The 25073-nt window shown below is 42.4% G+C and overlaps 1 protein-coding gene across 5 annotated transcripts in view; it reads left to right on the top strand.

The window, feature by feature from the left end:
• The first annotated feature begins 672 nt into the window (after window positions 1–672).
• Window positions 673–25073, top strand: part of palm2akap2 (PALM2 and AKAP2 fusion) — a 64770-nt gene continuing 40369 nt past the window's right edge. For 2 of the 5 annotated variants that reach the window (XM_058064548.2, XM_058064546.2), the window contains exons 1-4: window positions 673–816; window positions 8346–8397; window positions 18447–18527; window positions 21245–21366. In XM_058064548.2, coding sequence (XP_057920531.2) covers window positions 734–816; window positions 8346–8397; window positions 18447–18527; window positions 21245–21366 — 338 coding nt within the window. In that variant the 5' untranslated portion in view covers window positions 673–733. Of the gene's footprint in view, window positions 817–6401; window positions 6471–8345; window positions 8398–18446; window positions 18528–21244; window positions 21367–25073 lie in introns of those variants that run through there. The other 3 variants (XM_058064549.2, XM_058064550.2, XM_058064551.2) reach the window with 3 other exon arrangements.

The following is a 25073-nucleotide window of genomic DNA, read 5'->3' as shown; positions in this document are numbered from 1 at the left end:
TATGCCGGAGACCGATTATGCTCATTTTTCGACCCTTTGTATTCACTTGTGGACTCTTATAGAGCAGCTACACACAATAACCCGTACAGAAAACATTTTATATTTTGCAGAATCTGCACTTATTCCAGCTGTATATCCTTAGATTTGTGCTTCCCGCCCAAACGGTCGTATATATAGTCGTATATCCTGCACCTTGGTATGGACTCTTGCTGTGAAAATGTTTTACACTAAGATGGACGCTCCAAGTGTGGTGCAGGATCCATGCAGAGGCTGTAAATCCTCAGCAGATAATGTGTGCCGATTCTTTTAAGTGGCTACATCTGGAAGAGCTTGCCACATTCTTGCGGCTTTAAATGTTTCCTGTTGTTCATGCAGCTGGTATCCCTTTTGGATTGGATGTATGTATTATTTGTCAATAAACACTCCATATGTCATGTGTATGTTTAGGTTGTAGTACAGAGGGTGCAGGATTTGCAGCAATGGAGTGTTTTGTGCACATGCAAATACAAGTGACCCTGCTACCTCTCTTATGCACACACACACACACATCCAGTGTGCTCCCTCCATCCCTTCCAAGGCAGGGCGATGCAGGAGCTGCGGCAGCATCTCTGACACAAAGCGTGACGAACACAGACACCGAAAAGGCAGGAGGAGGAAAGGACGAAGAGAGACAACTCTGTCAAAAAAAGGAAGGCGGCGCACGGGAGAAGGAGAGGAGGGTGAGAGGGTGGAAATGGAGACGAGAAGAAGAGCAGAGCGTGTTGCAGCCATGATGTCGGACACACCTTTGCAGAGGAACGGCACGGCAACAGTACGGTGAGTAGTACTTTTCATCCCGTATTTCTATGCCTCCTTGTCTCCTCTCCTTGCATGTACCACTCCATCCCTTTCCCTTCCATCTGACAGGGGTTGTCATGGGAACAGGAGCCCCGTCATGGTGGGGCTGCTGCTCAGTCATGACTGGAGAGGAGAGGAGACACGCGGGACACAGAGTACACTCCCTCTGCAGAGCACTGTGCATCTAGCAAAAGGGCGAGAACATTAATGTCATCATCTGAATTAATATGATATGTCATACAGTGGAGCGTGTGTGCACGTGAGTGAGCATGTGTCATGTTGCACGTTCAGCATTCAGGCTGCAGGCTGCAGGCCCGGTCCAGCCATATTGTATCAGCAAAGTCAATTTTACTGCAGACCTCTCCATGTAATGTGTATTTGTGTTTTGTGCATATTTACATTTTCCTCTGCTGTACTATTACTATTAGTTGGCGAGTTTATACAAAAATACTCCCGCAAAACTTTGTCAGAGGCGGTTGAGCTAAGATAGGTAATCCCTAGTGAGATAATTAATTTCCCAGTAAATTATATATGATATACTTTTGGTGGTGATCCAATATGGGATCGTGCAGCCTTGATGGAGCTGAGTGATTTTCTAATACAACCTGACAGCGGAGGTGTGTTGTCTGTAACAGAACTGGTCTATAACCAAAACTTTACCAACTCGGGGGCCACTTGAAAATCAAAAAAATGTCCACGGCCCACCTTTGTCCTATAAACACTACATAGACGAAATGTTGCGTTCTCAGAGCACTTAATTATTATCATTATTATTATTATTATAAAGATTCAGGATTTAAACGAAAGTAGGGGGATAAAGGAAGCCCAAACTTTTAATCTAATTAATTCTCATACTTTTCATAACTGCATTCAAGACTGGCATGATGACCAGAGAGTGGCGTTCCAATCATAAACTGTATAAGGTTCCTAAAATATTGTGACAGGTCAATAACACTCAATAGGTTATTACTTACATATATAAATATTTTTTTAAATCGGGCAATAAACATTTTACAATAAAATTATTTCTTTAATCATATTTTTAATGACCTCTAATGGCCCACCTGCAGTACTACCACGGCCCACCAGGGGGCCGCGACCCACACTTTGGGAATCACTGATCTATAATATCAAAAGACAAAAGAGAAGTGATCACAATAGTTGGACTTCAGAATCAAATAAATAAAAATATCTGGTGATGCCCGTCAAGTCTGATGTCTAACCCCTCAAGACTCCAAAACCATGTCAGCAGTTCTTGCAAATCCACGCAGCCCTTTAGCTGCTACGTCAGTGTTCATCTCGACAGCTTTGCAACCTAAATGTATGCTAAAATATGAGCATTTTATCTGAATTTTTCAGTTTAAAAAAGCAGGATTACCTTGTTGAAATGTCACAACGATCTGATTTCAAAAGGTGAACACTGTCGCTTTAAGAGACTGGTGCATTGTGGGTTGTTTGTAGCATCCACCATTTTAAACTAACCCGACTAGCAGTTTAAGTTAATGTTAAGTTTCAGAAAGTTACGCTCTAAATATGTTTTTACTACAACCCAAGCAATCAGGTGTAAAATATGTTCAAGTTGGCAAGTCAAAAATGTTGGAAGTGGTTCAAAATATTTGAAGCAGTGTTTTCCTAAAACATTCACTTTCTTCAGCTGAGGCCAAAAGGAGATGGCGTGTGAAGCGGAAAAATCTGTTATTATAGAACAGAATTCAACAATCCCTCATTTATTGCGGTTAATTGGCAATAAAAAAAGTGAATTTCCACAAAGTAGCAAGCATTTTCATAATTAGAGCAAAGAAAAGTTAGGATTATAGGAGCCTTGTAGACATGACGTAATATTCCTATAGTCACCTTTACACTCATATCACGCCATATAGTCGACATAAGAGATGTAATCAGACTTGTGTTCCTGTTGCTGTAAATATGTTCCGGTGCTGAATGGAGGGCAAACAGGAAGTGACATCATGGTTTTAGAGTTGAGTTTTGAGCTTGTGCTTAAGTGTAGGTTATGACCGCAACATGTGTTCGGGGTTATTATCCCTGTTGTGACATAATTCAAACCTGCAATAAAAGCTGTTGTTTTTGCTGTCAAGGGGGGATTTATATGTACAGATGACATTTTGTTTTACTTTTTTTTTTTTTTTCAGTTAACAGTGTCAGAATTAAGACACTGAATCTGTAATTGCGCCAAATGGGCTACCTGGCGCCTCACAGATGGCAGCCTCAGCTGACAGTGGCAGAAATCCCAAGATGTTTTACACCGACTGGTCTCTTCATTAGGTACCCAAGCACCACCTAATGAGATTCATTGCAAGGGACCGGATATAATATGCTTACAAAGATTATTTTACTCACTTTTGGTTGTCAGGTATTAGTTATTATTCATTATTCCGGAAACTAATGTTTTTGGTCAACAAAAATTAGTGGAAAACTACCGTAATTTTTTTGTGTATAAGCTGCTTTGAACCCTGCAGTTTAGACAACGGTGCGGCTAATTTATCGTTATGTTCTAATGCACGGAGATCACAAACAGATTCTTTTAGCCCTAACCTACACAATTTGCTAGCGGTAAGCTTGCATGCATTGTCAGCCGAAAATGATACAAAAAAAACAAACTAAACGCTTCCAGATTTGTTTCAACGTTCTGATTGTCATCCATTCTAGTGTTCAAGCAGAGAAGAAGACATGCAGGCGGTGTCACGTGTAAACAAGCAGACCTCCCTGATGAATGAAATATGCATGTGAGTCAAGCTTAGGCAGTCCCATTAGCAGAAAGAGTAGCTTCTTGAAGTTAAGCAATTCACTCACGCACATGCAAACTTTTCTAATTTACTTTTTTGGTTGATATTTACTATTTCCTCTTGTCTCTGCACACTCTGTGTATGTTGTTATTTTCTTCTGTGTGTGTGTTATCCTGTTTCTGGTTCCACATCTGGAGGCCATTACTTCTGGGTCGGGATTGAGGGTGGGCGGAGCTGGGCTGACTCTGCAGTGAGGTCATTGTGTCGTCGTGGCGATGCAGAGGAACAATGATGCTGTTGTCTCCGGAGGTGGGCAACTAATGTAACTGACGCCAGAACGAAGGGCGTGCGAGGGGGAAGGGATGGTAGCAGCATTTTAGGAGGTGAAGACGAAGTGGGATTGACCGTATCGCAACATGTGCTGTGAGGAATTAACACTGAAAATGGCTGCGATAAGTAGACGAAGCATGTGGATAATGACAGCGTGCGCTGTCCAACTTGGAGTTATGGTGTGATTGGTGTTAATCCAGGTCTCTGAGACAAGCCAGACCCAAGTATTTCACTGGTGCTGGCTCTAAAGGCCGACAGCTGCACAACTCAGTCTGGTATTGGGGCGCTATGAGTCTGAAGTGCATGTCTCAGTATGCAGACACATCATCACGTTCTCATAATTGGAATGCTGAACATGTTCTAGAGACTTTCTCTCACAAATAGCATGTAGCAGAATCATTGAAATAGATGCTTTCTTATCTTTTAAGCACAAAAAAAGGCCAGGTTGTGTGGTTGGGGTGCACCAATCTGATAACGGCAACAACGGAAAAAAACATTAAAATTCTTCAATACAAGAAGTCCATTCGTATGGAGTCCACATGTGCTAGCAAAGTACCAAGGAGAGCGATGTCGGCTTTGTGGCAGCATTTTTTGTTACAGTTGGAGAAAAACTTGTAATGCACAAGTTTCCTGTGGTGGCACAGAACTGGAGAAGTACAGTAAAGTCTTGTTATATCGATATCGGTTATAACGAATTACTACTTATTACGATACTATTTTCATTTCCCGGCAAATTTCTAGTCTTTTATGATATAATTAGTTCCGTTAGTACGATACCCGGTTATTATGATAATCCGGTTACTACGATGCCCTTTTCATCTCCCGCCAGCCAATTTGGTCTGCTTATATCGATACAAAAGCAGCTTAAATCAATCTTTGCTTAAGGATTTCAATACCAAAAAAGAACACGGCGAACGGCTGCTTCCAGTCAACTTTATTTTTCACACTTCCACCACCAGAGTGCAGCACACACAGCGGAAAACACCCGTCCCTCGCGCCTACCCCTCCGGGTGGCAACACCTTCCCTATCGATAGTTCCGGGGTGAATTATGTCCCGGTAACCGGTAATCACTACAGCGTAAGTTTATTTTTATTTACTGTAGTACAAAATGTATTGTAGTACAAAAGCATGCTAGATACGCAATCCATGAACTCAAGGAGAAAATTACATGCCATATCAAAGATCCGCCCACTTTTAATGCAGTTCGGCGCAGGATCGGATATATGGATAGTCCGGTTATATCGGTATTTTTTCCGACTCCCGAGAATATCGATATAACGAGACTTTACTGTATAATATAAACAACATCAAACAGCATGAAGACCACGTAGGCAAAGAAACAAACCTCTGCCTCCCTCAAACCCCTCAAACAACCAATGCTCTTCAAAACCTATGCAAATTGCAAACAGTTCCCTTGATGCTTACTTAGAATGCAGATTCAGGAAGTAGTGAATTGGAGTAGAAAAGTGGACAATAATATCATGTTTTGACGTCTGATGCAGGGATTTTGTTTGAATCTGACAAACCTTAAGAAAGTTTGATCAAGTTTATATAATTACTAGTTGGACTGTTTGGACCGTGGCAGCTGTTTTAAAAAAGCATATCATGTTTCACACATCGGAGGTAGCGCAGTGTAGCTGGAATTGCAAGGTTTATAGTATGCCATTGTAGCCATCAGTATAAATAGCCCATGTTACAATGTGGACATCTGTGACTTGCGGAATTGCGGTCTATTTTTTTTCCTCTTTAAATTTGGTGGGTGCGTCTTAAATTCAGGTATGCGCAATAGTCCGGAATTTATGGTAAATAGTGTGGGATTTCCGATCATCGAGTATGCAACTTTTTCCGGTCAATTAATCCGATCCTTAAAAAGCGGCACACAGATTAATTGCGGTGTTTATACATGCGTGCATACATGTTTATACAACCAAATTCCATGCTAATATGCATAAAGGTTAATAATAAGCTAATGCTAATTCCATGCTCCATAATTGAAGTTTTCGTGTAAACATAGTGACTGATATAACCGTGTATCATGGTGGACCACTTCACCACAACATCCAGTGTCTGCACAATACACATGGCATTGGAAAATTGGGGAAAAAAGTCGGAAATTTAGGCGCTGGTTGTCTTTACAGTTGAATAAATATTCAAATTCAAATGATCTTATATGGTTAATGCAGTCCATTCTAGTGTATCTTTGTATTTTTGCTTTATTAGAGCGCAACAGCCGCCCAGTCGCAAACTCTCCAGCCGCAGTTTTACTTTGGTTCCCTCACAGAGTTACTCAGCGGTTGTTATGTCTGAGTGTGTTTGCATGAAGGTGCGTGTGTATGTGTGTGTTTGACATGCTTCTGTATTCCCCAGAGAGTTTACCGGCGCTGCTGTTATTTCTCCTTATAAGGACGTTTTCCTGTGGAAAGAGGGAGGGAAAATAGGACCAGTGAGTATGTTGGGGGTACGAACAAGGGTAGGAAAAGAAAGTGAGGGGTGGAAAGGGTTGGGAGGAGACGCAGGTAGGCATCAAGGAGGAAAGGACTGTATCGTTTTGGGGAAAGGTGAGACCTAAAGCATTTTGATCTACTGTTTAAGCAGATCTGTGATCTTTCCACCAACCTCATCAGACTAGATGTCAGAAGATTTAAGAATGAGGTTTTGTTTCTCAGCTTCCATGAACCTTTCTGGCACATTTATTGAAAATAGAAATTGGCGGCCCAGCTTTGGACGGGGCACGTAAAAATGATGTCACCCATATGACTACTACTGATGAGGGTGTGGGATAAGGAAATGGTTCTGCTTGTTGTTACGAGTACAAGGGAACTGTTGAAATTGAGATGATTCATGCTAGTACCAGCATTGATTTAGTTGGCTGCTCATTAACTGATGGCCTTGATCTATCATTGAATTACGGTAGAACATCAAAAGTTGAAAGGAGCTGGTCATTGCTCAACCTCTGATTTGTTCTTTTTTTTTATAATTGAACATGTTTCGAAATGTTAATTTATACCGACTGACTTGAACCAGGCTGCACGGTGTTCGAGTGGTTAGCCCTCGGCCATCTCTGTGTGGAGTTTGCATGTTCTCCCCATGCATTCCTTAGGTCCATAGGTATGAATGTGAGTGTGAATGGTTGTTTGTCTATATGTGCCCTGTTATTGGGTGGCGACCAGTCCAGGGTGTACCCCGCCTCTCGCCTAAAGACAGCTGGGATAGGCTCCAGCACCCCCGCGACCCTCGTGAGGATAAGCGGTAGAAATTTAATGAACGAATAAATGACTTGAGCCAAGGAGTGACCTTTTCCACTGACAGCTGTATGAAGGCAACCGGTTGATCAATGGATTCAGTCATGTGGAATGAGATCGGGAGCTTGGTGAACTTACCAGTTACTTGACTGTTTTTATGTTAATTTAGCATATTCATCCTCCCAGGTACGGTCCTTATGCTGTTGTGTAGCTGAATGATTGTTAATGTGTTACGTTAACATACCGGACATGTCTTCAGCCTGTTGTTCTGATTTTTTCTGGTTCTGGGTCTTGAATTTAGTGAAATTAATTTCTAAATAAATGTGACTTTTAGTCCACTGCAACTTGCATTTTTTTCCTGTGGGACTTTTTGAATGGGTTGCCCAAAAAAGCCAAAGAAAAAGAAAAAAAAAACATAAAGTCAGAATGAGTCATTCGATGCATTTTCACACGCCAAATTATAGGACTTGGATGTTCCACTCTAATCACTTAGTCATTCCAATGGGGATTTGGGAAGCCATTTTCACCTCAGTCTCTCTCTCTGTGTTGAATGCAACTTGTATTCGTACCACATACGGAAAGTTTAGCGTTGACTTTTTCCAGTCGTGGGAGCCAGGAGCGATGCCAGGAGATGGCAACCAGATTAATGAGGTTGTATTTGGTTTCCTCTCCGACAAGAACCACATGTCTAAACCACTCAGCTTTAAAGATACTATGGACTCTCAAAATCGGATCTACTGATGCGACAATATCGGTTCAGAGACATCCGGTGGAACTTTTTCCCACTTTGTGTTTACTCTCCCTCCCGTCTCAATCCCTGCTTGACGCTGTCACTTCCCTCCCTCTCTCAGCTGCTCCTCCCAGCTGTTTAATCACACATGGCGCTTGCCTAAAAAAGAGAGAGGGAGGGAAGCAAGGGGCGAATGGGAGGAGAGAGGGCAATCCAAAAGAGAGAGTCTCTGATAGAGACGGAGAGTGGGAGACACATGGCCAGTGAATGAGAGATCTTTGCTAGCTGCTTGGATTACTCCTGAGGAAGGACCTCACTGGGATACCTTCCCCACTCTCCTCAGCTCCCCAAAACTCCACATCCAGACCTCTGGCATTCAGAACCCCAGCTCTCCCGAAGTCTCACCTCTCGTTCTCCTTTCACCCTCCCCATCTCCCCTCTCCCCTGCTTTCCCCTCTCAGGATGTCGTGTGAGGAGGCTCAGCTCCACAAAGAGAGGCTGCAGGCCTTGGCGGTAAGTCAAAGTGTCTTCAAATGGTCTCCTCTTTTTTTTTTTTTGTGTCGCTTCGGACGTCTGTCCATTTGTGATTCAGAGCTAATGGACAAGACAGACTGATGAGGGCTTTCATCGTGTCTCACCTTTCATCTACCTGTGCGTTTATTCATGACACCATTGATGGAGCACCTTTGAGGTCCTACAGTCTTCATCTCATTAGACCTTTATGCGCATTCATGTTTCTTTTGCTTCATTTTGATGCAATTATCCATTCTAAAAAGCAGCAGGGGGAAAAGTATGTGCTTGACGGTTAGCTTTCTGTCAAAAGTTAGACTTACAGGTTCCGGGTATTGAGGTTAGGATTACATTTGGGGTTAAGGTGAAGCTGTTTTTTTTCACTCGTCATTTTCAAAACGTCATCATAAAACACTCGCTGGCATTAAAAACATGTAAACACACTCGTACAACCTGAGTTGCAATCACACAGCTACACTAGTATGCTCTGCTAAACTAAGCTAGGTGGGCTAGCTTAGTTGGGTCTTTCAGGTCACCGTCTCATCATTAGTTAAGAAGGGGTTTGGGTGGTGTGGTCCGCTGAGAAAATACCCAACACAAACGCTCCTTCTCCTCATTATGACAGCGTTTTATTCACATCATGGCAATTTCTGTTTTTATTGGCTAATTCCGTCTGTGATTCTGTTCATTGGGCCCTCCATGTTTTCATAAATGCTTCTGACTTTCTCACACAGCATTGCATTGATGTTTTACATGGAAGCGAAGCATAATTTCATTTAAATTTGCCTTGCGTCCATCAGTCAGACTTGGTTCAGCAAATGTATACCTTTTTAGTGTCAACATAGATTGTAGGCACCTGGTTTATTACATCATCTTGGCCATGCAGACAGTCTTTGCTTATTTTTAAAAATAAAGTGATTGACGGGGTTGTGGTCTGAATGTTCAGTCCCTAGCTTTATAAAGCTTGTTTTCATTGCTTGTTGTGAGGCAGACTTTCAATAGTATACAATAGAACACAGAGACTGTAGGATTTTTTGAATCAAAGTGAATGAAAGGGATTTTGGGGTTCAATGAAATAGTGAACCTGAGCTGGATTCTTACATCTTTTCTTAGTCGACCAATTGGGCGGGGGGGGGGCTGCTTCTCCACGTTATGTTTGAGTCATCTGGGGATGGCTGATAGGACGTCGGACCAACAGTCAGTCTCGGGGTTCCGTGCCTGTGACTAAATTTGGCGCCAGCAATAACCACAGCATACCACACACACTCAAAAGTCACAGGAACACACACACACATCCCCATAGCTCCCAAGTAAAGGGGAACAGCAGCGGCGGTGGCAGATGGAGAAACTATTTTGGCCACAGCCGTACCAGGCCTCGTTTATGTACACCAGCAAGGCACTTTACGAAACCAAGTGGAAAGTTCCCACTGGTGAAAAAGACGTGGACAAACCCTTTATAGTTTAGCGTGATGTGCGGGGCCAAGAAAAACGTACAATTTCTGCAACGTGCGCAGTTGTTGTAAACTTTCCCCTACAAAGATTATGCCGTGTAGTCATCATCGAAATATCCTATATGAGGTTCAACTCCAGGAGACAAAACCTTCATTCTGATGTAGGATCCTGGTAAATCATTTGAGCTTCTCAGCCTCGTCTCTCAAAGACAAAAACAGCACTAATGGCTCTCGAGCAAACCCACCAGAGGGTTACGATTACTCCGCTGACAACTCTCTGAGGTAGCTAAGTACTCTGTAAGCCTTAAAGTGTGCTAAGCATCGCACGTCCAATATAAATACAGGAGAGGCCAGATAAGAATGACTGAAAGATAATACTAACAAACTACAAGCGTGCACACCGACTCATAATAATAGAATAAACGGTTCAATACTGTGTGCATTGAAATCTCATTATTGTCTTTTTTAATAAAAATAATATGCTTAACTTCGGCCTGGGGCTGCACCGCGAACCTCGTGAGGATAATCGGTAAAAATGAATGAATGAATGAACTTCTGCCTGACTAAGCATCAGTCCAACCTCCCAGGGAGCTTTACAATGTCTACGCTCAGCAGCTGACAAGCAAGTGATTACATCAATAATTCATACTCACAGATTTCATTTTCATTCATATGAGTGTCCGTTTTCACTGCCTCTTCAGCCAACGGGAAGTCTTGAGACCAATCACCTCTGTAGCTGACATTCTTGATTGGTCCTTGGTATAAAACGTTTGTGTTCCTTGTCGTATTCCTATCGTTTTAAGTGAAAACCAAAGGTTTTATATATTATTTCACATTGATGACATAATACCCATCACTACGATATCATTGCTGTGACTTGAAAGTACCATAAGTAGGCCATCACAACAAACGCTTGTTCACATTCTAGGATATTACTAGAACACTAAATAGAGTTGTAAATACAGAGAACTGGCTTCCTCGGCTGTAGGCTGAACCTCACAGTTTGAATTTGAGAATTTCCAGAAGAACTGTAAATGACTCAAACATTGTCAGGGCTACGTTGAGGGCATTGATCATTCATTGCAACAGAGGATGCACTGTGTTATGTTTGTTCATCTGTCTGATAGTGATTACAGCCTATCAGATGCCAGCGATGCTGGTTTCTGTGGTTACTAATTGGTCAGATTAAGTTGATGTCATGCTTTTAGATTCAGGCCTGTAATCGGCATGTTCCGAACATGTTATTATAGTAGTTGGGGGAGTATAGTCAGGGTTTCCTAAAAGACTGATTACATGTGTGGGTGAGTGTGTGTTTGTATGTGCATGCGTATATGTGTGGTTGAAGATCGGCCAATGAATGGCGAGCGCTACGGCTTTCAAAATAGCCACCAGCCACGGGACAAGGAGCAGCATGGAGGACTAAACTGCAAAAACACACTCCTAGCCTGGTCACTTTGGTGACACATTGAGGACACATTTACACAGATGACCTCAGCACTTTGGACTTTTAGCTTCCCTTAAACACACGTCACAATCATCTTTCCAGTTCACAGTGTACATGGTTTTGGGGGGCGGAAGAGAGGGGTTGACATCCGGAGGCATCAACCACCAGACAGGAACCTTGACGGATCAAAGTTTTAGATAAAGTAACGAACTTCTGTAGGACTCATATTTGCAGACCTGTAAAAATAATGAAGCCTTAACTACTAAAGCACCCGGCTTCAACCACAGATTGCTCCCAGTCTGACTAAGTTGTGATTGTAACGGATGGCGGACGTTTTCTGGATCCACTTAGTGGGGTCTTACAGCGGGAAGTGAGTGGGACAGGGTGAGAGGAGTGTGGGGGGGTGCAATAGTTAGACATTGGCATGTGTTGAGATTTGTGGCTGCTGTGGCGTAATGGACTGCTTCAAAAGCAGTAAATAGAGTTGGGGGGGCTGGGCTGTCGATGGTCTACCTACTTATGGACAGTAGTTCCTGATCATAAATATCATATTTTACTATACTGTGTATTAGAAAAGGACAGGAAATGGACACAATTGCGGGATCTAACATATTTTGTTTACATTTTGTTGTGGCGTAGAACTGCGCTATGGATACGTCGTTTGGCTATATGTGCTCTGTGATTGATCGGTAACCAGTCCAGGGTATACCCCGCTTGTATACCCCAGCTGAGTGTGCCCAAACATAGCAGTCAAACCTTGGTTTTCTACGTCCCAGTTTGTACTGTACTGTATTGTTCCGTGAAATTTTGAGCCAAAACAAAGCAAAAAAATGCAGCAGCAGATGCTTGCCAATGACAAAGCATGGATTTGGGCTCATTTGGTCAAAGTCTGTCGGAGGACTTTGCCGAAATACGGGCCCAGGTCAGTAGGTTTGCGTTTGGTGTGTTTTGGTCACAGCAGAACAAGCATGGTAATGAGATGTTTGGTTTATGGGCAGTTTATGAATGTGTCTATGGGGGAGTGCATGCTTGGGGCAAAGTCACTGGATAGGCGTGGCTGTTTTTTAGGCAGTGGGGGTTCTGGGGGCACGACAGGCATTACGTGCCATCTAAAATTAGCAGCAGCTGCTTTGGGCCTAGTGAATGGTCATGTCTGTGAATGTGATTGGGTAGCACCGACATGACACATGCAGGAGACGATGGAATGTTGATCAAAATGAGCCTGATTGCTTTGAAGGTATTTTGATGGTATTTGAGTATACGGACAGAAAGAAGGGATCCTGCCTTGTTTTGTTTTTTTACAATATGTCCTATGATGTCCGAAGGTCTGACATCAGGAAATAAGATCTTGTTGATAAGTGATACATTGTGAACATGCAAATTTCCACCTGAAACCAAAGTTAAGGTCCATTCTGTTAAAGCACTTATCATTACAATACACCGTTGATCTTACTGTTGTGTTATCTAGTGTTTGGTAGCGGTGTCAGATTGTGACCAATACACCATTTTCCAGGAAAAGAAAGAAGCATGTGTGTGTTTACAGAGATATACAGGGTCAGGCAAAATGATCTGACACATTTGTAAGTTAAATAAAAGGCAAATAGAGTAAAGAAAAGTACATATAATGCCATTCTGTTTCATTATGTTTTAAAAATTAAATCAGTTCTGGCAAGGTGGGAGGTCAGTCGGTCGGTTGATTTTCATTTCAATACAGATCCAGTAGAAGTTGGTAACCCATAACAAGATGGTGATTCCAGCTAGTACGGGATCATGTCTACCAACATTGAAGTCCAAACAGAACGCTGGTTGTGTTGCAGTTACAGATTTGTTTGTTTTGATAAACGTTCCCACAATGAAAGCGCGATGCTCACCAGTCCAATTCATGGCAGAAATGTTATTTAACCTACAAATGTGTCAGGTCGTTCTGCCTGACCCTATACATGCTCCTGTGTTCCCCACCATAGACTTGATGAGTGTAGACGACACCTGCTGCTATCGGATGACCATGGAATGCAAGGCATTTCAGTCGTGTGCTAGGTTTGCATTTACTGACGCCGTTTGCTAAAAAGTTACCAGGTTCATCTTTGTACAGGTTAGGTTACTCAACAAAGTTGCATGTAAATTTCCCCACTGAGGGACGAATAAATGTATATTTCATCTAATCATAAGAGGTTATTATATTGTGCAGGTATTTGCTATGTAGGTCCATCCTGGGCTATGCACTTTCAGAGTACAATTCGCTGAATGGGAAGATGATCTTCATCAGGGAGATGTTTCTTTTGGGTGGTTTGGAATGTGCAGAATGTGAAGCATCTGGCTTGTACCTCTCATCTCTTCACAAGGGAAGCATCAGCAGAACTTTATATCACATTTCCCAAGCTCATCGTGGCCGTGAGGGAATGTTACATGGACATGTTTCACTGACAAACAGTCCAATTCATATGTATGTTCAACTTTGGTTGACTTGAAAATTGACTTGTGATTTGTTCACATTTGGAACCACAATTTCCCAAAAGGAGCATTTTAATAATCAACTCTGTGGTCAAAATGTCCAATCTCAAAGACATTAGGTAACATTTAGGTAACACGTTAATAGGGATACAGTAAAGTCTCGTTATATCGATATCGGTTATAACGAATTACTACTTATTACGATACTATTTTCATTTCCCGGCAAATTTCTAGTCTTTTATGATATAATTAGTTCCGTTAGTACAATACCCGGTTATTATGATAATCCGGTTACTACGATGCCCTTTTCATCTCCCGCCAGCCAATTTGGTCTGCTTATATCGATACAAAAGCAGCTTAAATCAATCTTTGCTTAAGGATTTCAATACCAAAAAAGAACACGGCGAACGGCTGCTTCCAGTCAACTTTATTTTTCACACTTCCACCACCAGAGCGCAGCACACACACCGATTCCTGCAATTCCTGGTTCACAGGTCATGCTCAACCCGCCCCACAGAGCTGGCCAAACACATGCCTGCAACAGAAGAACCAACTGACATAGCATACACACCTATTCCAACGAAGACACAAGCGTACAAATACATGTATTTAATTGTGTTGTATTCAGATATCTTTTTATCGCTTGCAATAATCACTGTTTTTCATATGTACATGCTGCAGTTGGTTCTTCTGTTGCAGGCATGTGTTTGGCCAGCTATGTGGGGCGGGTTGAGCATGACCTGTGAACCAGGAAGTGCGGGAATCGGTGTGTGTGCTGTGCTCTGGTGGTGGAAGTGTGAAAAATAAAGTTGACTGGAAGCAGCCGTTCGCCGTGTTCTTTTTTGGTATTGAAATCCTTAAGCAAAGATTGATTTAAGCATTATTGCCCACTTTTAATGCAGTTCGGCGCAGGATCGGATATATGGATAGTCCAGTTATATCGGTATTATTTCAGACTCCCGAGAATATCGATATAACGAGACTACTGTATTTTAAAAATATGTATTGTTCTATGCATTTAGGCCTCTTGTCCACATACTAGTTGTACATTATACATGCAGCAAAAATATAAATACCATCAGATTATCTGTGGTGCGATCCACCTCTGAGGTGTTAGAGCTTCCTCTGTATAACAAATCATTAGGTCAAGTAAATCATGATTTAGTCTAAGCACCTTACTTTGCTCCTCTTAAAGGTTTATTGATTGTTGTCTGTTGCTGTCTCATTAATGTATGAATGAGACAGTCAATATACTTCCATGCCAGCATGCACTATTGTAATTATATGAATTATATGAATGAGAGTGTGAATGAAACATTGTAATAGCTCTTAGGGGGTAGCCGATTGACTACTTTGGATTAGCATCCTCTGAAAAATGGAAATTAAGTTATGATAATATACAGTAGAAAAAAATCATTCGATTCATAAAGTGTGTCAACAGTAGCAGAGTAAAAAAAAAAAAAAGAAAAAGTGATGATCTGTGTATGAGAGCCATATAGCTGCGAGCCAGCCAAGTTTGGCCCGTGAGTCAGAGTGTGGGAAGCCATTAATGTGTCTTCAAGAATGTCAACATATTTTCCTGAGGAGGAGGATGATGATGTGCTCTCTGGAGGAAACTACTGTGAATTTTATTTGAATCCGATATCCTCAGCGTGATGGGTCATGATTGCATTTGTTAAAGCATCCACCGTGTGTAAAAAAATGAAGTGTAATCCAGATGTTCCGATGAACAGAGTAGCTGACGGCAAGGCTGAACATCTGTACATTAAGAAATGTTTGACTCCAGAGATCTCCATAAAAGCACGAGAAGCCACCTGAGCAAACAGTTTGGTCTGATGTTAAGTCTGGATGAGTCTCCCAACTGAATGTTTTGACATACAGTAGAAATGCTGCTATTTCTGCTACTGTGCTAACCACTAAACAGATTTTCCCCCCTTTGAGGTGTGTGTGTGTGTGTGTGTGTGTGTGTTTTATTTGGTGTGAGGTGAAGATTATATTGCATTGTACAGCAGCCAATGAAGAAGCAGTGTCAACTTTTCCGACAAGACAACCCTCCTGTGCTCCCCAAATCGCTCATTGCACATGCTTCCATTCCATTACATCAGTGGTGTCCAAAGTGTGGCCCGGGGGCCATTTTCGGCCCCACATCTGTTTTTTTTAATGACCCAAGAAAAAAGGAAAAATTACATTATGGGAATAAAGTCAAAACGTCATGGGAAGGAAGTCATAAAAGAAATTGGGGGGGGGCAAAGTTTGGAATGATTCCACCCTCGGGCAACTCTGTGTGGAGTTTGCATGTTCTCCCCGTGCATGCGTGGGTTTTCGCCGGGTATACCGGTTTCCTCCCACATTCCAAAAACATGCTAGGTTAATTGGCAACTCCAAATTGTCCATAGGTATGAATGTGAGTGTGAATGGTTGTTTGTCTATATGTGCCCTGTGTTTGGCTGGCGACCAGTCCGAGGTGTACCCCGCTTCTCGCCCGAAGACAGCTGGGATAGGCTTTATTTTTATTTTTTTACTGTTTTTACTGTTGGTAAAAGGGTGAAAGGGGACAAACATATATGTCAGTGGAATAACAAAACGTTCAATTTAAGGAGAAAATGAAAGGTTGGGAATAGCAGACTCAGCAGTGAATGTTTTTTTTGTGTGTGTCTTTTCTGGTCTCATCGCCAGGACTCTGGCTCTCTGTCTCTTAAGCTGTTTTCTGCATCAGTTGTCTGTTTATTGTCATTATGATACTTTCTCCCATTCGGTTCCAGTTATTTGGAAGATGAGTCAACATTTATGCACATTTTAAGGGTTTCACCCGCTTCCAGTGTTATTTAAAGTAAGCCGGAAGTGTGCGAGTGTGAGCGAGACATCCACAGTATCCCATGCCCTTCTGCCCCACGCGGGGCAATGCTGTGTTGTTTACATTCCCATGCATGTCAAAGTAAAACCAAGGACATGGAACTTCACGTTGCCTTTGTTGAGTCCGTTACCCAACAAATCCCTCACCCTCATCCACGTCCCGGTTCAAGGTCGACCCCTATTGAGAGAGCTAAAGCGGCTCATTCCTCTTAAAATACTCATGAATCCTCATCCCCTGCCCTCCTTGGCAAGTGCTGACCTAATACTTCACGTCCGTTTTTACTTCATAGTTCTGTGTTTTTGGGATGCATAGTGGGAAGTCGGAAATGTACCTATGGCAGTGGTACCTATGACAGTATTTTTGCCCTTGGGGTATTTGCATCGTCAGAAAATGTCTTTTTATGTGTTGGAAGTGGAATGTACAGTGGAACCTTGGTTAGCATCATTAGTCTGTTCCAGAAGGTCTGACTGAAACCGAAACTGACAAACCTTCTTTGGCTCCGTAGTGGGTTATTTTGTAGCCATGATCAAAAGTAAAGACTTGTGGCGTTGGGATAGAGCACAGTCAACCACGGGAACTGACTTCCGGCTCCTGTTTCCAACGTTGTTAGCAAGCTAATTGGCTGCTAACTGATGAATTAGACTCATGCGGTATGTTAATAACACATAACCTGTGCCATTGTAAGCTAACCAGAAATTTTATATAAACCGAGGCAAAATTTTGGCACAGCGTTTTTAAACCAAAAAACATGCCTTATTTCACGTCAGAGAGCATCGTAATACAGTAAAGTCTCGTTATATCGATATTGTCGGGAGTCGGAAAAAATATCGATATAACCAGACTGTCGATATATCCGATCCTGCGCCGAACTGCATTAAAAGTGGGCAATAATGCACTCGACATTGTTCTATAGTATAGAACAATGTCGAGCAGCTTAAATCAATCTTTGCTTAAGGATTTCAATACCAAAAAAGAACACAGCGAACGGCTGCTTCCAGTCAACTTTATTTTTCACACTTCCACCACCAGAGCACAGCACACACACCGATTCCCGCACTTCCTGGTTCACAGGTCATGCTCAACCCGCCCCACATAGCTGGCCAAACACATGCCTGCAACAGAAGAACCAACTGCATTCGTGGTTTCTCTCGTGTGTATAGAATCTATACACACGAGAGAAACCACGAACGCCAGCATGTACATATGAAAAACAGTGATTATTGCAAGCGATAAAAAGATATCTGAATACAACACAATTAAATACATGTATTTGTACGCTTGTGTCTTCGTTGGAATAGGTGTGTATGCTATGTCAGTTGGTTCTTCTGTTGCAGGCATGTGTTTGGCCAGCTATGTGGGGCAGGTTGAGCATGACCTGTGAACCAGGAAGTGCGGGAATCGGTGTGTGTGCTGCGCTCTGGTGGTGGAAGTGTGAAAAATAAAGTTGACTGGAAGCAGCCGTTCGCCGTGTTCTTTTTTGGTATTGAAATCCTTAAGCAAAGATTGATTTAAGCTGCTTTTGTATCGATATAAGCAGACCAAATTGGCTGGCGGGAGATGAAAAGGGCATCGTAGTAACCGGATTATCATAATAACCGGGTATCGTACTAACGGAACTAATTATATCATAAAAGACTAGAAATTTGCCGGGAAATGAAAATAGTATCGTAATAAGCAGTACTTCGATATAACCGATATCGATAAAACGAGACTTTACTGTAATTGTAAGATGAAGTGTAACATGTTACGGCGCTGCATCATTTATTCTGCTATATTTGCCAACCGTGTTTTTCTTTTACACTTGACTCGTATATATTTATTATCACTCATGTTCCTCTTTTTTTTCATGCAGGAGAAGCGAAAACGTCAAACTGAAATCGAAGACAAGAGAGGCCAGCTGGATGAGTTGGTTTTACAGCTGCAGCATGTCAAGGTTAGTTTTTGTACACGCGTTATGTGATGCTTTCAAGGCCATTAAATCATCCATAAACACACACAAATAAGGGAGCAGAGAACAGACAACAGTGTGATAGTGGAACATAAACACGTGACAGGTTATTAGTGTTAAAAGTAAAGTGAAGAGGAGTTATTTATATTGAGTTCTTGAACCCTTTAAGAGGTCACTTGATCTTAGGGACACCAAATGGGAATACCTTCTTAACATGTTTAATACTTAATAATGCTGTGTTGGGACACCATCGTATCAATATTATGCAGCTATGTGCCAAACTCTATTATGATTTTGAAGAAACATGCTGCTGAGATGTAGAATGTGTGGGAAAGTGGCACTGTTTCTTGTTTGGCCTATAAATACCCAGCCGGCTTTACTATCCGAAATAAAAATACATTCCTTTCTCTAATGAAAGACCTTTAAACACTTGGCATGAAAAAGTATTGTATTAAATAGGTTTGATTCGTGACTACTGTTGTTTTCCAGCATTAAACACCCACTTAATGGAAACACTGACACAGAATTGGTCATTAAAGCCATGCGTACCTTATGTTGGAGGCCATTAAAGTGTCATGCTCGGTGCAATAGAGCCCTTCAGGCTGAAACACATGTACTTGGTAATTTGGTCGGGCATTGGACGAAAAGTGAAACACTATATTAAGTTCATAACTGGACTATTTTCCAGCAACATGAGCTCTGTGCAAAAGGGGCACGTTCCAAAACATTGCCACACACATGACCGTGATCCGTGATGATTGACTACAACTCATGTAAAGGTTCTATTCGACCATTTGGATGGCGATGACTGCCGTATATGCATGATTGAACACTCTCTTGAACACAACACCCCCCCTAGAGTCAGAACACTGCTCTGTTTAGTTTTCACGCGTACGGCACCAGCAGACCTGATGTAATCAGCATCTGCTCACATAGCCCTATTAAATGGCCATTACCTCTGAAGGCCACGCAGCCAAGCAGCATGAAGCAGGCTTTGTAGTCTGCTCTCTAGGGGGCCTGGTGCCCTGACAGAGGAAATGGGACACTAGAACCCAGTGATGTGATAAGGACAGCTGGCCTGTATGGTCATGGACTCTGACCATTGACTCACTGGTCTGCAAGCAAGTAAACGTCATAGCGAATTTCTTAGTCAAATATACCCTGCAGATGCAGATGTATATTAGTGCGATAAGTTGAAGCTTAAGTAAAGGCGATTGGGGCCTTAAACTGTCTGGCTGCTTGGAATGGCTGGAGGTCAGGGCTCAGCAGGAAGTGGGAGGTTTGTCAAACAGCACGAGAAAGTGTAAAGGGCAAAGTCAATCACAGAGGAAGCAATTTGTTGCTTAAAAACACTACTTGGGCTGCACGGTGGAGTCTGGACTCTGGCTGGGCCACTCCAGGACATTCACGGAGTGGTTCTGAAGCCAATCTTTTGAGATCTTGGCTGTGTGCTAATGTCTACTGTCTATATGGTCAAGGTACATGACCAGTCTACTGAGGTCAAGAGCGCTCTGGAGCAGGTTTTCATCCAGGATATCTCTATATATTGCTGCATTCATTTTTCCTTCTATCCTGACTAGTCTGCCAGTTCCTGCTGCTGAAAAACATCCCCACAGCATGATGCTGCCACCACCATGCTTCACTGTAGGGATGGTATTGGCCTGGTGATGAGCAGTGCCTGGTTTCCTCCAAACATGGCGCCTGGCATTCACACCAAAGAGTTCAATCTTTGTCTCAATTAAACTGTAGAAAGATCTCAAGGATGATCAGTGGAAAAAAGATGCACCTGAGCTCAATTTTGAGCTTCATGGCAAAGGCTGTGAATACTTATGTAAATGTGATTTCTTAGTTTTCTATTTTTAATAAATTCAAAAAAAGTCAAAAAAAAAATTTTTCGCATTGTCATAATGGAGTATTTTGTGTAGAATTTTGAGGTAAGAGATTAAATTAATGCAATTTGGAATGAGGCTGTAACATGACAAAATGTGGAAAAAGTGAAACGCTGTGAATACTTTCCGGATGCACTGTATATACGCATAGTCTTACTGGCTTGTACAGACACAAACCCGTAAAACTACTTGGCATTTGCTGTGTAATTCAAACATCAAAAGCGACTATCACACACAGCAGATGTGGTGTATGTGCGGTTTTGCGTGGTTATCTGGAAGGAAAGCAACCACACACAAACAAACAAATAGCCCAGCTGTCACATTCTGACAGCAGGTGGTGAAATATCTGGGAATCATTTATACAGAGCTCCTTGTGTGGTGTGTTCTGCCCGCATGTGTACCGTTTGTACTGTATGTGTTCTGTGAGCGTGGACATTCACAGACAAGCAACTGACTGTGTGACAATAAACAGCCAGAGTTGAAGCAAAGTGATAACAACACAGAGACCTGGACACTCCAGTGAAAACTGGCAGCTTTGGTTGTCCCTCTTTAAAGTAGTACAGTGTTGTTCAGTAGTTTTAAATAAGATCCTTGAGTAGGCATAAACCTGCCTCTGATTCGGGAATTTAAAGACCTTTAATGCTAATAAGCCATTGTTCACATTGCGATAAATGTATTTGCCCCACGCTATTATGACTTACCTCTCTAATGTCAAAAAGCCACCTTGGTTTTTATCGATTGCAGCTCCTGTGTCTGCTTGAAGAGAATCTCCACATTTAGCAACATCATCACCTGAGATATCTGTGTTTGCAGTCCAAAGCCATGCGGGAGCGATGGCTCCTCCAGGGAATGGGAGCGCAAGAAGAGGAGGCACGGAGGAAGCAGTTGGAGCTGGATGAAGAGCACGGGAAGAAGATGGAAGACATGATTCAGAGGTATTGCTGTCTCTTCTTGTGGGTTGTAGCACATTTCTTGGTTCACTTGGATTAAGCAGAAATTGATAATAATAACATATCTTGGGCGGCAGTGGCTCACAAAGTAGAGAAGGTTGTCCGGAAACCAGAAGATTGGCGGTTCGATCCTTGCTCTTGACACCCACTCACTGTCGTTGTGTACTTGGGCAAGACACTTCACCAACCTTGCCTCCAGTGCTGCCCACACTGGTGTATGAATGCGAATTAATGTTTGGTGGTGGTTGGAGAGGCTGTCGGTGCGAATTGGCAGCCATGTTTCCGCCAGACTACCACAAGGCACCTGTGACTACAGATGTAGAATACCACCAGTGTACAAGTGGTGAGCGAATAATGGGTTCACTGACTTGAATCAATTATTACCATATTTTTGGTAAGCCAAGTCTTAGTTAGGTGTGTGTCACAAAGCCTCTCCCTCTAGTCTTACGTACTGTCTTTAGTTCTGCGAGCCAAGGTCACATGTGCCCACCGTATGACTCACAAAAAATATGAGAACATTGTGATTGGTCTTCCTATTACAGCTATGCAAACTGTTCAACAATGGGTCTGCGTGTACACTTTCATGACATCCGTCTTACATCAGTCTGTTATTTGAAGTATCACACCACGCTCTTAAAATAGAAAGCTAATTTTGTATTACCACGTGTGGCACAGTACAAACGCAGTTGTTAAAAAGCCAAGTACAAACGCACACATATACTGTAAAGAAAATAGCCTCTGGGTATTTGGGTTCTTAAAACCCAAGCCACACAAGCTGAAGGAAAGAGACCACTGCAGGGAGAGTTGCCAAAAAAGATGATGCAAGACAGGCAAGTGAAAGTGGGAGGTCGTTGGCGATGCAGCCAGAGACGATGTGATTCCGTGTGCACTTCCTGCTTTTGTGTCTTCGGGAGGAGCTTCCTGATTCCTGTCAAGCATCCCCAGATGAAGTTGGTGCATATGAGATCACTGGTGAACTCACCTCTGACGGAGTGAAAATGGAAACTGATGGGATTAGCTTCGTATAGCAGGCCATTCCAAATCAAACAAAATTCCAAACACCAATTCTTACCAATAAACCCTGCAGCGAGACAAAGCATTGCATTGCGATATTTAATCGTTCAGGTGCTTGAGGGATGGATGTCATAACAAACTCAGCGCTCATTTCCACACCCATCAATGTCTTCATGAAGGAGCTTCTGTTAGCCAACAGCTACTAAGCTTATCATCGGTGCTGAAATAACAGAAAGGTCACCCGTGGACACAGACGCCAGGATAGCGTTGGCGCTAAAAGGTAAACAGAGCAGCTGTGAATGGTCAAAGCACTGTGGAGGTACTGTAGATTGTCGCTTCATCCACCTGAATAGACTTGTTGTTGTGCTTTTCTTCAAGAGGAGATGTTGACGTTTGTGGTTTATTTGACTTTCATTAGGAAAAATCACAAGGATAACAGTAATTGTGCTACGGCCACGTGTGTTTTAGAATGCCTTCAACGCTGATTTATGAGGCGTCACAGGACGGCTGGAGACAGAGTAGTCAAAACATACAGCACACGAAAATGCACAGGTTTATAACCCCCGCGTGATACGCTGTTACAGGACGGAAAATGCAAAAGTTCAATTGATAGAATAACAGAACTTATCAAACAATACATATTGAGAGAAACATTGAACCTAATCTTGAACTTAATATTTGATTGCATTAAATTTACTGTAATTTTAGTCGAATAAACTAAAACTAAATCAGCTTAGATTCCTGGGTTTTACGGGTACAGTAAAGTCTTGTTATATCGATATCGGTTAAAATGAATGACTACTTATTACGATACTATTTTCATTTCCCGGCAAATTTCTAGTCTTTTATGATATAATTAGCTCCGTTAGTACGATACCCGGTTATTATGATAATCCGGTTACTACGATGCCCTTTTCATCTCCCGCCAGCCAATTTGGTCTGCTTATATCGATACAAAAGCAGCTTAAATCAATCTTTGCTTAAGGATTTCAATACCAAAAAAGAACACGGCGAACGGCTGCTTCCAGTCAACTTTATTTTTCACACTTCCACCACCAGAGTGCAGCACACACAGCGGAAAACACCCGTCCCTCGCGCCTACCCCTCCGGGTGGCAACACCTTCCCTATCGATAGTTCCGGGGTGAATTATGTTCCGGGGTGAATTATGTCCCGGTAACCGGTAATCACAGCGTAAGTTTATTTTTATTTACTGTAGTACAAAATGTATTGTAGTACAAAAGCATGCTAGATACGCAATCCATGAACTCAAGGAGAAAATTACATGCCATATCAAAGATCCGCCCACTTTTAATGCAGTTCGGCGCAGGATCGGATATATGGATAGTCCGGTTATATCGGTATTTTTTCCAACTCCCGAGAATATCGATATAACGAGACTTTACTGTATATTACTATTTAGAAATAGTATTTTTTTTGTGCTGCACAGCGGGCGAGTGGCTAGCACGCAGGCCTCACAGCTAGTTCAATTCCACCCTCAACCATCTCTGTGTGGAGTTTGCATGTTCTCCCCGTGCATGCGTGGGTTTTCTCCGGGTACTCCGGTTTCCTCCCACATTCCAAAAACATGCTAGGTTAATTGGCGACTCCAAATTGTCCATAGGTATGAATGTGAGTGTGAATGGTTGTTTGTCTATATGTGCGCTGTGATTGGCTGGTGACCAGTCCGGGGTGTACCCCGCCTCTCGCCAGAAGACCCCCGCAACCCTTGTGAGGATAAGCAGTAGAAAATGAATGAATGAACTTGTTAATAGATCCCTTATTTATCACAGTAGAAAATTGCCAGATTCTGCTGGAGCAGCGTTTTTCAAAGTCTGACACAGTGAGCCTCCTCTGATGGAATATAATACAACCCATGCCTCTTGAGTGTATTGCTAACCCCAGCTTTTTATTTTTCTCAAGCTGCATCGCATCCCTTGAGAAGACTCTTTAGTCTCACGGGACACCCGCCGCAAACTTTGAAAACTCCTGTGGTAGAGATTTTCTGACGCTAATGAAGCTTTTTGTGTTGGCATCTACACTTTCCCAAAATACCCAATGGCGTCAGCAAGCAGAGTCTTTCCACTGCAGATAGCGGTGTGGTGAAGTGAGCTTGCAAGAGCAGGGATAAGGTATGACCATGTGCGCCTCCTTCCCCCTCATAAACATCTCCAAATTAGGCTTCGCTGCTCTTCTGACGAATGCACAGAAGCCCAAGCATTCGCTCCCATCTGCCTTTTACAAGTTTTAAAGTCACAGCGCGTGCCCCGCTGGACACTTTAATGGCAGAAATTGAGTGAGAAGAAGCTCTTTTATGGCCGTTTGTGTCTTTTCACAGTCTGGTGAGCACATAGGCAAGCGGTAAGAAGGGGGTATAAAGTATGTCTGTGCCGCTGTGCCGTTGAGCTTTCCACCAACGTAGACAAGAAAGATTAAATGAAGCCAGAAAGTAACAAAAAAAATTCAGATTTTCCATAGAATTCTGCAAAGCGATTGGAAACTGCATTATGACAAATAAAACACCATGGAGGCACGACGACATCTCTCAGCGAACATACAAAAAATGACATAAAAAACAGCAACACTGTGTTCTTTGTCGTATTCCACTAAAAGATCCATTCATTTTAAAAGCAAACATATTGAAAAATATCCAAAAAGTAATTTTGCAAGACGTTTTGGT

Source organism: Doryrhamphus excisus, linkage group LG10, assembly GCF_037039965.1.
Source record: "Doryrhamphus excisus strain RoL-2023G ecotype Guam linkage group LG10, RoL_Dexc_Guam_v1.1, whole genome shotgun sequence".
In the NCBI taxonomy this organism is placed as follows: domain Eukaryota; kingdom Metazoa; phylum Chordata; class Actinopteri; order Syngnathiformes; family Syngnathidae; genus Doryrhamphus; species Doryrhamphus excisus.
Note: the sequence above shows the minus strand (reverse complement) of the source record. Positions and strands in the feature narration are given on the sequence as shown.